The following is a 14327-nucleotide window of genomic DNA, read 5'->3' as shown; positions in this document are numbered from 1 at the left end:
TACCTTAGGGAGGAACGCTGGATGAGGTCGCAACTGTACCTTGTCCTTGTGAAAGACAGTATACGGTGGGTCCACCGTAAGCGCTCGAAGTTCAGAGACCCTTCTGGCCGATGTAATGGCCACTAGGAAGACTGTCTTCCACGACAGGTACAGGAGTGAGCAAGTCGCCAGTGGCTCAAATGGCTGATGCATAAGTCTGCTTAGGACTAAGTTGAGGTCCCAGGTGGGGGCAGGGCGGCATACTGGGGGATAGAGGCGCTGCAGGTCCTCAAGAAATCTAGTAACTAAGGGGTGGGAAAAGACGGAGTGGCCACTTTCTCCAGGATGGAATGTGGAGATAGCCACCAAGTGCACCCTCAGAGAAGATATCGCCAGGCCCTGTTGCTTAAGAGACCAGAGGTAGTCCAGAACAGCGGGTATCGAGACCTCAGAAGCAGTAACATTCTGCGTTGTACACCAGCAGGAGAAACGTTTCCACTTGGCCAGGTACGTGGACCGAGTGGAAGGCTTTCTGCTACTTAGGAGAATATGCTGTACTGGAGCGGAACAGCGTAACTCCGGTGTGTTCAGCCATGCAAGAGCCACGCCGTGAGGTGAAGGGCCTGCAGGTCGGGGTGGCGAAGACTGCCGTGGTCCTGTGTTATGAGGTCTGGAAGGAGTGGCAGGGAAACTGGGCTGGCCATGGACAGGTTGAGCAGGGTGGTGTACCAGTGCTGTCTGGGCCACGCTGGCGCAATCAGGATTAGATGCGCTCTGTCCCTGTGGAGTTTTATTAGGACCTTGTGAACCAGAGGGAACGGTGGGAAGGCATAGAGCACGTGGTGCCTCCATGACATGAGGAATGCGTCCAAGATCGATCCCGGTGAAAGACCTTGGAAGGAGCAGAACGCTTGGCACTTCCTGTTCGTGCGAGTGGCGAACAGGTCTATGAGGGGAAAACCCCACCTCTGGAACATCGAATGATTAACGTCTGGTCTTATCGACCATTCGTGACAGAGGAAAGATCTGCCCAGCTGATCCGCCAGAGTGTTCTGAACTCCTGGGAGAAAGGACGCTACCAGGTCTATTGAGTGGGCTATGCAGAAGTTCCAGAGTCGAATGGTCTCTTGACACAGGGGAGAAGAGCAAGTCCCTTCCTGTTTGTTGATATAATACATGGCCGTTGTGTTGTCTGTAAACACTGAGACACAACGGCCGTGAAGATGTTGCTGGAACGCCTGGCACGCGAGGGGCACTGCTCTCAGCTCTCGGACGTTTATGTGGACCATCAGCTCCTGCAATGACCAAAGGCCCTGGGTACGAAGGTGACCGAGGTGAGCCCCCCAACCGAGAGATGACGCATCTGTCGTCAGGGACAGCAAGGGCTGTGGTGGATGGAACGGTAAGCCCTGCACACACCAAGGAGGGAGTTAGCCACCAGTCGAGGGAGCGTAAGGTGCTCGGGGGAACAGTCACCAGAATGTCTATTGGATCCCTGCCCGGACGGTAGACCGAATTGAGCCACGTTTGAAGGGGCCGGAGGCGGAGCCGGGCATACTTGGTCACATAAGTACAGGCGGCCATGTGGCCTAGTAGGCCGAGACACGTGCGAGCCGAGGTGGTCGGGGAGATCTGCAGACCTCGAATGATTGTCGTGATCGTCTGGAAACGTGGCTGAGGTAGGTAGGCCTTGGCTCGAGTGGAGTCCAGGGTTGCCCCTATGAAGTCCAGCCTTTGGGTGGGAACCAGTGTGGACTTTTCCGCATTGAGGAACAGCCCCAGCCGGGAGAATAGGTCCGTGATTCTGTCCACATGCTGTTTGACCTGAGTCTGGGAGGTTCCTTTGATGAGCCAGTCGTCCAGATACGGGAATACATGTATCTGCTGCTGGTGGAGGTGGGCGGCGACGACGGCCATACACTTCGTAAACACCCTTGGGGCCATGGAGAGGCCAAAGGGGAGGACAGTGAATTGAAAGTGCTGGTGATTGGCTACAAAGCAAAGATACCTCCTGTGTGGAGGGAAGATGGCGATGTGGAAGTACGCGTCCTTCATGTCGAGGGCGGCATACCAGTCTCCAGGATCCAAGGACAGAATAATAGTCCCCAGGGAGACCATGCGGAACTTCAACTTGACCATAAACTTGTTGAGGCCTCGCGGGTCTAGGATAGGCCTGAGGCCTCCCTTGGACTTGGGGATCAGAAAGTAGCGAGAGTAAAACCCTTTTCCCTTCTCATCTGGTGGTACCTCCTCTATTGCTCCTGCAGTGAGGAGAGACTGCACCTCTTGTAAGAGGACTTGCTCGTGAGAGGGGTCCATGAAGAGGGACTGGGTTCGGGGGTGGGAAGGCGGGGTTGAAACAAACTGGAGGTGGTATCCTTGTTTCACCGTGCATAGGACCCAGATGTCTGAGGTCAACTGGGACCACGCCGGGAGGAAGTAGGAGAGGCGGTTGGAGAAGGGAGGAGAAGGATCCTGTCCTGAAACTGGTACGCCGTCCTTGTGTGTACCTTCAAAAGGCTGACTTTGGCCCCGGAGGTGCTTTTGGGGGGCCATAGTTTTGACCCCCTTGAGGCCCAGACTGGCGTCTATGGCCACCCCGCCCGCGCCTTCTGTTGAAGTCTTGTCTGTGCTGGGGCGCAAAGTACGGCTGGTGGGGTTGAGGCCGGAAGGGTCTGCGTTGGGTCACAGGCGTATGCATGCCCAACGAGCGCATGATGACCCTGTTGTCCTTTAAACTCTGTAACCTGGGGTCGGTCTTTTCAGAGAATAGACCCTTGCCATCAAAGGGTAAGTCCTGGATGGTGTATTGGAGCTCGGGTGGCAGGTTGGAGACCTGGAGCCATGAGATACGCCTCATGGTGATACCTGAGGCCAGAGTTCTGGCTGCCGAGTCGGCCGCATCGATAGAAGCCTGGAGGGAGGTTCTAGCCACCTTCTTCCCTTCTTCAAGGAATGCGACAAATTCCTGGCGAGAGTCCGGGGGTAGTAATTCTGTGAATCTACCCACCTCTGCCCAGGTGTTGTAGTTATAACGGCTCAGGAGAGCCTGCTGATTGGCCACCCGGAGCTGAAGGGTGCCTGCCAAATACACCTTGCAGCCCAGTAGGTCCATCCGCCTAGCCTCCTTTGATTTGGGGGCTGGCACCTGTTGCCCATGGCGTTCCCTTTCGTTGACTGATTGGACAACTAATGAGGAGGGAGGAGGATGGACATATAGGTATTCGTACCCCCGGGAGGGTACCATGTATTTTTTCTCAACTCCCTTTGCCGTAGGGGGGATGGAGGGTGGGGACTGCCATAAGGTGTCCGCAGTGGCCTGGATGGTCTTGATGAAAGGCAAAGCCACCGTAGTGGGGGCATCTGCCGACAGGATGCTCACAACTGGGTCCTCGAACTCTGGGACTTCCTCTACTGGAAGATTGATGTTGAGCACTACCCTCCTAAGGAGGTCCTGATGGACTCTGAGGTCTATTGGCGGGGGCCCTGTTGATGAGGTCCCTGCCACCGCCTCATCTGGAGAGGAAGAGGATGAAACGACGGGAATGAGGGGGTCCTGAATGGCCTCCTGCTCCTGTCGGTTCCTGCTCCATTGGTACTGGGGAACCTGGTGGATGGATCATCTGCTCCTCTGTCCCAGCTGGAGGGGGACGGCTAATGGTGGCCTCTGGAGCTCGATGCTCTGAGGAAGCGGAGCGGGTCTGGACCAATGGAGCACCTTGGGCCTGATGGTACGCCCAGGGTGTCCAAAAGGACCACTGTTGAGGTCCCAGGTCCTGAGACCTGGTAGGCACCTCCGTATCTCGGTCCTGGTCGTAATAACTGTCCGCGTGGGAGGACACAGACGTCTGCCTGGATGGCCATGGAGGAGCAGAGAAACCTTGGGCTGAGGTTCCGATGGACCTCGCTCCCCTCTTTAACGGGGACCGGTGCCGGTATGCATAACGGTACTGGGATCGAGATCGGGACCTGCGACCAGACCGGTGCTGGGAGGTCGACCGAGATCTCGAGTCCCTGCGGCGTGAACGGCTCCGAGAGGTACGGTGCCTGGATCGGTGCTGAGAACTAGAGCGGTGCCGCGGATAGTGAGGTGGAGAGCGGGAGTCCAACCGGTGCCGCAAGTCTGACCGGTGTCATGTAGGAGAATGGTGCTGGGACTGCGAGCGGCGTTGAGAGCGGGCACGTCGTCTCGACCGGGAGCGCCTGCGGGACCGCAATCTTGAGCGGTGCCGGTCCGCTGAGCCGACAGACGGTGGTCTAGTCAGGGTCGGCTTGCCCAGAGATTGGATTACCCGCACCGGCGGTGCTGGGGGTAGAGGCAGTGCCAAATCTGTTAAGGCGATTAAGTCTCTCGCCGCCAAAAACGCCTCTGGTGTGGATGGCATGATGAGCTCTACCGCGGTACGTGCCAGGGAGCTATCAGGCACTGCACTCGACGGCCCTCGTGGGACCGGAATCAACGATGCCGATTTAGTCGGAGCCGCGGTAGGTATCGGCACCGGGCGGTCCGATCTGGGCGCACTCTCTGGCTGCGGCATGGGCGGTGCCAAAGCAGCAGGAGTCTTGGCCTTCTTTGACCTCGGGGAGAGGGAACGACGTGGAGTCGACTTTGGTGCCGGTGCCAGCCGGTGCCAAGAGTTTTTAGGCGTACTGGTGCAATCCGGTGCCATAGGGGCTCTTCTGCTTACAGACTGACCAGCGCTCGGTGCCGAAGTTGGCGGTGTCAGGGCCGCCTCCATGAGGAGCTGTTTCAGTCTGATGTCCCACTCCTTTTTAGTTCGCAGCTTGAAAGCCTTGCAAATAAAGCACTTAGCTGTTAAGTGCAATTCTCCGAGGCACTTCAAACAGGAGTCGTGTGGGTCTCCTGTTGGCATCGGCCTGTGACAGGCCAAGCACGGTTTGAAGCCCAGTGAGCCGGGCATGAGCACCGGGTGCGGGGAAGGGGCTACGCCCCGAGCTAACTAGTACTAAACTAACTATACTAAGAACTTACAACTAATTCTAAATATCTACAGGAAGAACATCTATGTACACAGTAACAACGAGAAACTACGAGTAGCTGGGGAGGTGAAGGTCAGCTAAGCTGCACTCCACTGTTCCAACGACTGACACGGGCGGTAAGAAGGAACTGAAGGGTGGCCGGGTCGGCTGGGGTATATATCCAGTGCCATAGCGGCGCCACTCCAGGGGGCGCCCAGCCGACCTGCCGAGTGTTGCTAGGGTAAAAAGTCTTCCAACGAACGTGCACGCAGTGCGCGCACACCTAACTGGAATGGATATGAGCAATCACTCGAAGAAGAACTAGCTTTACACATTTTTGGGCAAGGAAGTCCATGAGATACCTGAATATCTATAGTTTATTTTTCATTTTCATGGTTGGAAGAAGGTGAAGATAGATAACATGTTATTGAGAGATTCTCTCTCTCTCTCACACACACACTCTTGTTTTAGTCATTAGACACAAAGCATAGAAACCACATCTTTCGGTTCCTATTTCACTGTAGGTTTTCAGTGTGTTCTATTTTGTTTTCTTTAGGCATAAGGTTTACTTTATACTTTAAATTCATCTGTGCAGAACCTTTTTGTTTTTGTTCAGCTTCTTGAAAAATAAGGTCTTTATATTCAAGTGTTTCCTTATTCTTTATCTATACAAATAATGCTTGGGAGGGACACAGTGTGTTGCATGACACTTGGAAAGAAGCCAGAGGGTTGGAGTGGAGAGGGCCTAGGTTCTATTCCTGACCCTTTTACTGGTTTTCTTTGGCAACTCCCTCAAAGGCTTAATTTTCAGAGGGGCTGAGAACCTGCAGCTCTTTCTGATTTCATGTGGAATTTCAACACTTCTGAAAATCAGGCCCTTAGCCAATATGTGCTTCAGTTTCCCCATCTGTAAAATGGCGATAATACTACCTCCTCACCTTTATTAAGCACTGTGAGATCTATCCTATAGAAATATAGTGCACTGAAATGTAATAAAATCTTTTATAGATTATTCTTCAGGCCCTATAGGATTTCTGTGGCTTTTAACATAACGCCTGAACTCCCTTTCTGCTTCTTTGGAGTTTGCTTGGATGTTATCACTTTTCAGTGGAGCCATGGCATCTGAGGAGGTGCTTTTTGAACTGTCGTCCTTTATAATTCACTTGATTGCTGGATGTTTCCAAGGAAAAGGGAAATAAACCTCTTCAGAGAAGATGTTTTTGCTTTACCATCTGATCATTGCAGGGAGCATTTCCGAACACAGTGTGCACTGAGCCTGGAGGTGTGTTTGCTGTGTGCTGGGTAACGCTGTGAGGCATTCTTGAGGCTGTGTCCCTCTCAGTTCTCTTGAACATTATGGCTCTTCATCACCCCTAAACTACGGCAATGCTTAGCCGGCACGGTCATGCTACTTCCTTTTCAGCATTGTTGATTCCAGTGAGCAAGCTTCTCCCAGTGTTTGTCTAAGTTATTTGGGTTAATGACAAATTTCCTTTCAGGAAGTTCTTATAAGTGATATTAAATGTGGTATTTAAAAAAATGAGGGAGACTCATGGTATTTGAAGGATCCTTGAACTGCTGTTCATTTTGGTGGGAAGAGAGGACCCTCTCTCTCAGCGTATGTGCAGTGTGCCTGGCCATTTGGTAGCATCATCGTCGGCCAGTGCTATAAAACCATTGAAAAGGATTTGGTGCCATCTGCTGGACTGAATAGAATATTACAAGTCAGACCAAAAATTCCCTGGTATCTTGTGAAAGGCGCATCAGGAGTTGAAATTATCCATATGTCCATTCTAGCCCCCTGTATGAAGGGGGCTCTAGTCTGGAGATGTTCTTCACACCAGGAAACTGAATTGGACCTTGGCTGTTCTGAGTTGGAGTTTTCCAGGATAGACCACCAACAGTGCACTTGGATAGAAGCAGTGAAATAAGCCAGTGATAGTGTCCTTGTAACCCTTCTGTCAGCAGCTGTCAGCAGCAAAAATGGCCAGGTTCAAATATCTAGGGGTTCCTCCTAGAATTAACCAATACTACCACAAGCTTCAACCACTACCCAGAAACCTCTGTGCAATGCTTAACTGGCAATGCTTCCCCTCCGACATGCACCAACTTTGTGTATAAGACAAAGAAAACGTTATTAGGGGAAAGGAATACAGCATTAATTTTAAGAAACACGGCAACATACAGTAAGTCATTCATATGTTTATATGAGTAGTAGGTAAAACACTCACCCACACAGTCTCTTTGGCAGTAATCCCTTGCCTCAGTTTCCCCACCTGCTGATGTGAACAGCCAATGGACATATACCTCTACCCCGATATAATGCGACCCGATATAACATGAATTCAGATATAATGCGGTAAAGCAGCGCTCGGGCGGGGACGAGGCTGTGCACTCCAGCGGATCAAAGCAAGTTCGATATAACGCGGTTTCACCTATAACATGGTAAGATATTTTGGCTCCCGAGGACAGCGTTATATCGAGGTAGAGGTGCATGTCCCTTTAACACCTTGCTTTCTCACTGGTGCACCCCATGTACCCCACCCACTCATGGGTTTGGGGGGTTTTTTTGGTCAGTGGTTAGTCCTGGAGTGTGGGAGTACAGTCAGGCAGGCTCATCTCTGGCCCCAAGGAGGAAGTAGTGCCTTAGTACTACCTCTGCATCATATCTTATCAGGATGCAGGTCCTCAGACTCCGAACCCAGCGACAGTGAGTGCTACTCTAGAGGTGCTATGTAGGTGACAGACATAGGTCCTTACCAGAGTTAACTCTGTTCTATCATTGCACTGTGGAAGGGGTTCAGTGACAAAGGACCCTTGAGCACAGCCCTGGCCACAAGGGATTTTCTTCTCACAAGGTAGGAACTTTGTGACTAGTGTACTGCCCAGCTGTGCAATAGTTTGGGTTATGGCAACTCCTCTCAGGGCATATTAAGTACAGTTTTATGGCCTTTTGTCACACAATAGGATAACATTTAATTCCCCCCCCCACACACACACATCCAGCACTTTAATTAATTTTAACCAAAACAACCAGCGTTCACACTGGGAGGGCAGATAACAAACATGCAAATAAGGTCTGCTCATCCTGTCTCATCTCCTTGTTCACCAATAGCTGGTAGCATAAATCTCCTGCCCAAGAGTTTCAGGGGTTTACATCCTACTGTACTGTAGCATTGGAGGCTAGTTCCTTCAAAATATAAAATCAGTAGGTGCAATTTTCAGGCAAGCAATCTGACTGAAATTTGTAGTAGACTCTGAACTGTAGGGATATGTCAGTGTTGAGCAGTAGCCGTAAGGGTTCCAGATCCACTTCAAAAAATCAAAGGATTTAAGTGCCCTGGAAAAAGTGGTTACATTTGGTGGTGTTGCATTATGTATAATCCTATAGCTACAGTAGGATGGAATTTTGCAGCAGTGTTGGTGAGAGGTACAAAGGATAAAGGAGCATAGAACAAAAACTTGGAATAGCGCTAGAGCTAGTCTCACAGGAAGACAATGAGTCTAAAGACAAAAATCTGTTTCAGCTCATGGTCTGTGTTTATCCAAATTAAATATGCTCTTTAGAAATGATAATCACGTTGCACTTTCAGGCTGGATGTGTTACAGATTGCAACAGACTTCCTCTGTTTAGACATTGAGCACTAGGCACTGAACCATGACATTTCTAGACTTTATTGACCTGTAGGTCACATTTTAGCTTTCTAAAACTCAGGTATTTACATTGCAGACCTCTTTTACAACCTGTTACATTTGTTATAAGCAAATGCTACAAATGTTAATCCCTGTGTGCTGAAGTTTGTGATTTCATTTTTTACACACTGATAATTGTCATCTTCATGTTAACATGCTCTAGAAAGTCAGTGTTCCCATTGCAATCACCATATGGGGCTTTGACTTTTTTACATTTTGCCTGATATATGTAGGTTTTTAACTGCAAGAATTATTCATTCCAGCATCCCCAGATTCAAAAGGAGTCACAATATATCAAGTATTTATGCTGTGATAACCAGGGGACTCTACAGCAGTGGGTAACAGGAATCAGAATTGCCAAGGTGAGAATGAAGACCATTCCCCCTCACCCCCCAACTCCCTCAACTACCTGGCTGTCATTGAGGCTCACTGCATCCAGTCAGTGTACAATAAGTGGCTTGATCCTAGCTTCCGTATCTGCCACTGTTTCTTGCTGTGGGATGACACCAAACAGAGACCCCCAGGCTTCCCCCCTACTCCTTTACAAAGTGCTTTGAAGCATACAGTGCTGTAGTATTATTTTAAGCACTTGCATTGAGTGGATCTTAGGGCAGAATCCCATTGAATTCAATAGGGTGCAGGGGTCAATAGACTCTATACAGGTGTAGGGATTCTCTCTGGCATGTCCCAGTACAGAGTCAGGCTCAGTTTTTGTAGAAATAGCTGCTTTCTAACAAAATTTGGGAAAGGGTTCAAAAAAAATGCAGCTCACAGCAAATGTGTGTTTGGACATGCAGACAGTTGCATTGACTCTGCTCCAGGATTAAAGATGCACTTTATTTCCCCAGTATGGCAAGACACTGTATGATAACTACAAACGTGCAGTACAGAGGGCCAGTTTGGCCTCTGGATGGGCAAACCTGGCGACTGTGAAACCAGCTGTCACTTCAGGATCATCCTTGACAGGTATCTACACTATTTGACATGATTAAACCTTATGCAAGAGTGCTGAGGATTTTCTGACCCATAAGTTTAGTAATAAGATTTTTTGTTCTGGCCCTCAGTTGTAACCCATAGCTATGGGATACTGCTCCAAGAAATAAGTTCACATCTTTGAACATAAGTCACCCAGAGCAGAACAGAGTTAACATGCATTCCTGGCACATTTAATAGAATGCTTTTTTGGTGGCTTCCATGTACGGGTTCCCCTTCGCTATGCCTCATCTTGACTAAATGTTCAAGATCCTATAGTCTCTCATTCAGAAAAAGACGTGTCCTTCATCTCTACACTGTCACTCTTGGAACAGTGGGCTTTTCTGAGGATAATGCTGTTGGCACTCCAAGAAGTGATCAGGACAGCAATGAGCCACTCTATCCAACAGTGAGAATGAGATAAGGAAGAGAACACTATTTCCATCGCAACATGGAACAAGGGACCCCAGAGTCTTTAGCAAACTCATCTTCACTACAGCACAGTCACAAGGGGGCAACGTGGGGGTAATTTCTAACTTTACATACAGTAGATCTGTTGCTTTTCTGTTGCCCATTTATCACTGTAGAGCAGCGTTTCCCAAACTGTGGGAGGCTTAGAGGATCATGAAAGGGTACAAAGGGTCATGGCATTAAAAGTGGGGGGGGGGGGGGGTGGAGAGAAAATGCAAGAAAGCCAGAATATGTTCCAGTTGCAGTAGCTCCTGTCCTGGGGGGCTGGCTGGGCTCAGCTTCCCATGCTGGGCATTTTGATCCCATGCACCAAGGACGAGGTCACAGTGCCACTCAGATTTGGCCTGGCTGCCCTGCCGGCAGAGTGGCAGGGCCCCCAGGTCGCAATGCCTCAAGTGGGGAAAATTGAGCCAGCTGTCTCCATGGGCCAGGAGCTACTGCTACAGGGTGTGTGTGTGTGGGGTGTCTCACTCTGCAACTCACACAAACACGGACCTGCCACCCCTTAGTGGCAGCACCCAACCACCCTCCCTCCTGGGCTTCCCATTCCCCACCCCCATCTTTGTGCTTTTAATTTTCCCAAAAATACCCAAACCAAAGCAAAAAACCAACCAACCAAGTCACACCTCTGACTCCTGGGGATCTCCTTGACAGTGGTGAGCCCACATCTGGGGGGGCACAGCTTGAAGAAGGTTGCTGAAGAGGCATAACAGAGTATGACGATAATAGTAACCTGCACTACTGTTTTTACTTCACACATTTGAAATATATTTTATTTGTTACAAAAAGTGTTCTGGACCCCCTTTTAAAAAAATAAGATACATAATGCCTTTAAAACCAGTAAAAATCAAATCAAATTAAACAAACTGTCCCCAGCCCACAAGTATTGTCACCTTCCACATTCCCCCATCACAACACTAAATAAATAAAATCATCCCACACCAGAATTCTCCAGATACCTTCCCCAGGCCTTGCCTCCCTTCGCCCCAAATGCTTGGGGGCAGCCACATGCCTGGAAAAGTTCAGGTTCCTGGGGACCAGTGAAGGGACTGAGTTCCAAAGTCAAGGGGAACTCCCTGCCAGCTGCTTCATTTGAGAGGCGTGGGACAGCTGCTGGAGGGATGATGTAGGGGTGGCGGTTGACTCGGATTTGATGTTGTGATGGGGAGTACACTGAAGGCAACAGAATAATGACTGATTTCAGTGGGTTTCCGCACAAGTGCAGGAATCCATGCTAGCAGATCCCAAAACAGGAGCAGGGCTTACCTGAGCATATGCACCTCTATGGTTTTGACCATTGACAAGAATCCAGGCATAGGTCATAATAGATGATCATACAAAACACTGCGTGTCTCTTACAGCAGAAGGATAGCTGTCTTCTAGAGAAGTGGTTTTCAAACTGCCGGTCACGAGCCAATACTGGGTGGCGGAATGTAAGGTACAGGGTCGCAGCGGCTCTGGTCAGCTCCACCGCCTGGGCTGTTAAAAGTCCCATCAGCAGTGCTGCCCAGCTAAGGCAGGCTAGTTCTTACCTGTTCTGACACCCTGCTGTGCCACGAAAGCAGCCAGCAGCAGGTCCGGCTCCTAGGTGGGAGGGCCACAAGGTTCCATGCGCTGTCCCCACCCCAAGTGCCGGCTCCGCACTCCTATTGGCCAGGAACCAGCCAATGGGAGCTGGGGTGGGGGGAGGTGCCTGCAGACAAGGGCCTCACGGAGCCACTTGCGTGCCTCCACCTAGGAGCCAGACCTACTGCTGGCCACTTCCAGGGCACAGTGCAGTTTGTGGTGCCAGGGCAGGCAGGAAGCCTGCCTTAGCACCCCCGCTGCCCCACTGACTGGGAACCGCCCAAGGTAAGCCTGCACCCCAACCCTGTGCCCCACTCCCCTGCTCCAGCCCTGAGCCTCCCCCACAACCCAGAGCCCCTTATATGGATGTGTGTGTGCAAATTATATACACAGACACACACACAATGGAATGCAATCAAAATATAAATGACTTACAGTGGTGATACAGATTAATTTCATACATGATAACATGTTCAAATATAGAACAGAAGCAGTACAAGCCAACACTTCCACTGCCTATTCATCTGAAAGAATGGCTCATATTAAATGGTTATATACCTGTTTGAAAGATCTTATTAACTGATATCACTGTAGACTTATCTATTGAGCTTTATTGGCATTCTAGTGCAAGCAGGTTATTGAGACTATACATACACTCTGCTAGCATCTATCGCACTAGCCCAACGTAAAATACAGCAAATTAGATGTGGCCAGAACTTAGTTTCCCCTGCCCCCTCCTTTTTATCATACGGAATGTCTAACAATGAGCAGCTGTTGGCTGACATTCTAAAATGGGGCTGAATATTTTTTTTCAAACTGCCATTCACAGTATTAGTTGGAATTAATAGAATCTACAATCCTGCATTAACATGGGAGGGAGTTTTGTTTAATCAGCCTCAATAACAGCTGAAGCATTGCTCAGATGGCAGGTGGAGCTTCCTGTTCTCACATCTCATTTGTAGCATGTATGGTGACTGGAACATTGTGGCCAACATTTGTGGTATCTGTAACACCCAAACTGTAGAGTCTGTGGTTTTTTTAAGGGTCCTTTGTGCCAAAGTCATCTCATGCAATATGTTGTTTTTATCTCTGTCTTGCTACATTAATCTTCATATGGTTGAACACACTGTGTACAATTTCGACAGCACATGAGAGTGTTCAAAAGACCAAGGCTGCTGCTGTTCCCTAGATGTAATTGTGCAAGAGGCCTGTTGCTATACAGGGCATTTTGTATTCTGCTTTGGACAAAAATTTGCCAATTTAAAAAACTGTTGATAATTTTGTTTGAATACTGGAAAGACTAGAAAACAAAATTAGAGAGAGAAGGCAGCATGGAATTACTCTGGATTTTCACTGACGTAACAGAGCATGCTTTGGGTGGCTGTCCTTGTGTATAGTGGGTTGGGGATCAAGTGCCAAATAGTGCCCTTAAGTCTTATGCCATTTGGAAAATAAAGACAAAGCCATTAATGCCAGGAGGCAGTGGCAGCAGGTTTCCATTTAGCTATTCCCTGACTTCCTGATTATATCATTTTGCCAGATAGGTCCACTGCGTGGAGAAGGCCAGGATACAGTGCCCCACATCTATCCACCCTCTCCCTTTTTAGATTCAGCAGGACTGGAGATTAGAACATTTTTGTCCAGACTGACCCAAAAGCTCCCACTGTTTGTGAATTGTTCTTCAGGCCCATTCATAGAAAGACTTCACACACCAAGTAGGAAAATTGTGTCCCCCAGCTAAGCAGCTGGATTATGGATCCCAGCTGGTCCACCAATCTCTCTGCAGAGTGCTTGCACCTACTGACTTGTACCTAGTGGCCCACATGATTGATTGTATCAGCTTATGGAAGCTCCTTGTTGAATTTCTAACAAATATTCAATATAGTGCCCATAATCAGCATGACACTTGGAATTAAGTAGATTTATTTCAATGAATACATAATAAACACACAAAAAGCATACATAAAATACCACAGGCCAAGTTCTACTCTGACTTGCATCATGTGTAGTCTTAGTGAAGTCAATGACACAGCAGAGTTTGGTCTTGCTTCTCTGTTTGTTAAAGTTGTGTGATCTGTAAATCTTCTAATCAAGTCATTTACTGTTAATACTTGGAACTTTGCACATCATATTCATAGCACCTATTTGCTAAATGGACAAGTGCAGCAATTTTATTTGCAAATGCCAGGACTAAAAACATCTATGCTCAGACATGTATTGCGGGATATTCAATACTCATTAAAACCCTGATCCAAGAAGCACTTGAGCACAGTTAGGCCTGGTCTACACTATGCGTTTAAACTGAATTTAGCAGCGTTAAACCGATTTAACCTGCACCCGTCCACACAACGAGGCCCTTAATATCGATATAAAGGACTCTTTAAACCGTTTTCTGTACTCCTACCTGACGAGAGGAGTAGCGCTGAAATTGGTATTGCCATGTCGGATTAGGGTTAGTGTGGCCGCAAATCGACGGTATTGGCCTCCAGGCGCTATCCCACAGTGCACCATTGTGACCGCTCTGGAAAGCAATCTGAACTCGGATGCACTGGCCAGGTAGACAGGAAAAGTCCCATGAACTTTTGAATTGCATTTTCTGTTTGTCCAGCATGGAGCTCTGATCAGCACAGGTGGCGATGCAGTCCCAAATCCAAAAAGAGCTCCAG

At 49.0% G+C, this 14327-nt stretch overlaps 1 protein-coding gene across 4 annotated transcripts in view; it reads left to right on the top strand.

Annotated features, from left to right (window-relative positions):
• APBB1IP (amyloid beta precursor protein binding family B member 1 interacting protein) overlaps positions 1-14327 on the top strand; it is a 130923-nt gene that overhangs the window by 94449 nt on the left and 22147 nt on the right. For all 4 annotated transcript variants that reach the window (XR_012655199.1, XM_075062263.1, XM_032786226.2 and 1 more), the window contains exons 11-12: positions 8916-9014; positions 9501-9618. Coding sequence is in view for 3 of the 4 variants with exons in the window: in XM_075062263.1 (XP_074918364.1) it covers positions 8916-9014; positions 9501-9618 (217 nt within the window). In the remaining variant the exon portion in view is untranslated. The remainder of the gene's footprint in view (positions 1-8915; positions 9015-9500; positions 9619-14327) is intronic.

The sequence above is a fragment of the Chelonoidis abingdonii genome, chromosome 2, assembly GCF_003597395.2.
Source record: "Chelonoidis abingdonii isolate Lonesome George chromosome 2, CheloAbing_2.0, whole genome shotgun sequence".
NCBI classification, from domain to species: domain Eukaryota; kingdom Metazoa; phylum Chordata; order Testudines; family Testudinidae; genus Chelonoidis; species Chelonoidis abingdonii.
This window is presented reverse-complemented; position numbering and strand designations above follow the sequence as displayed.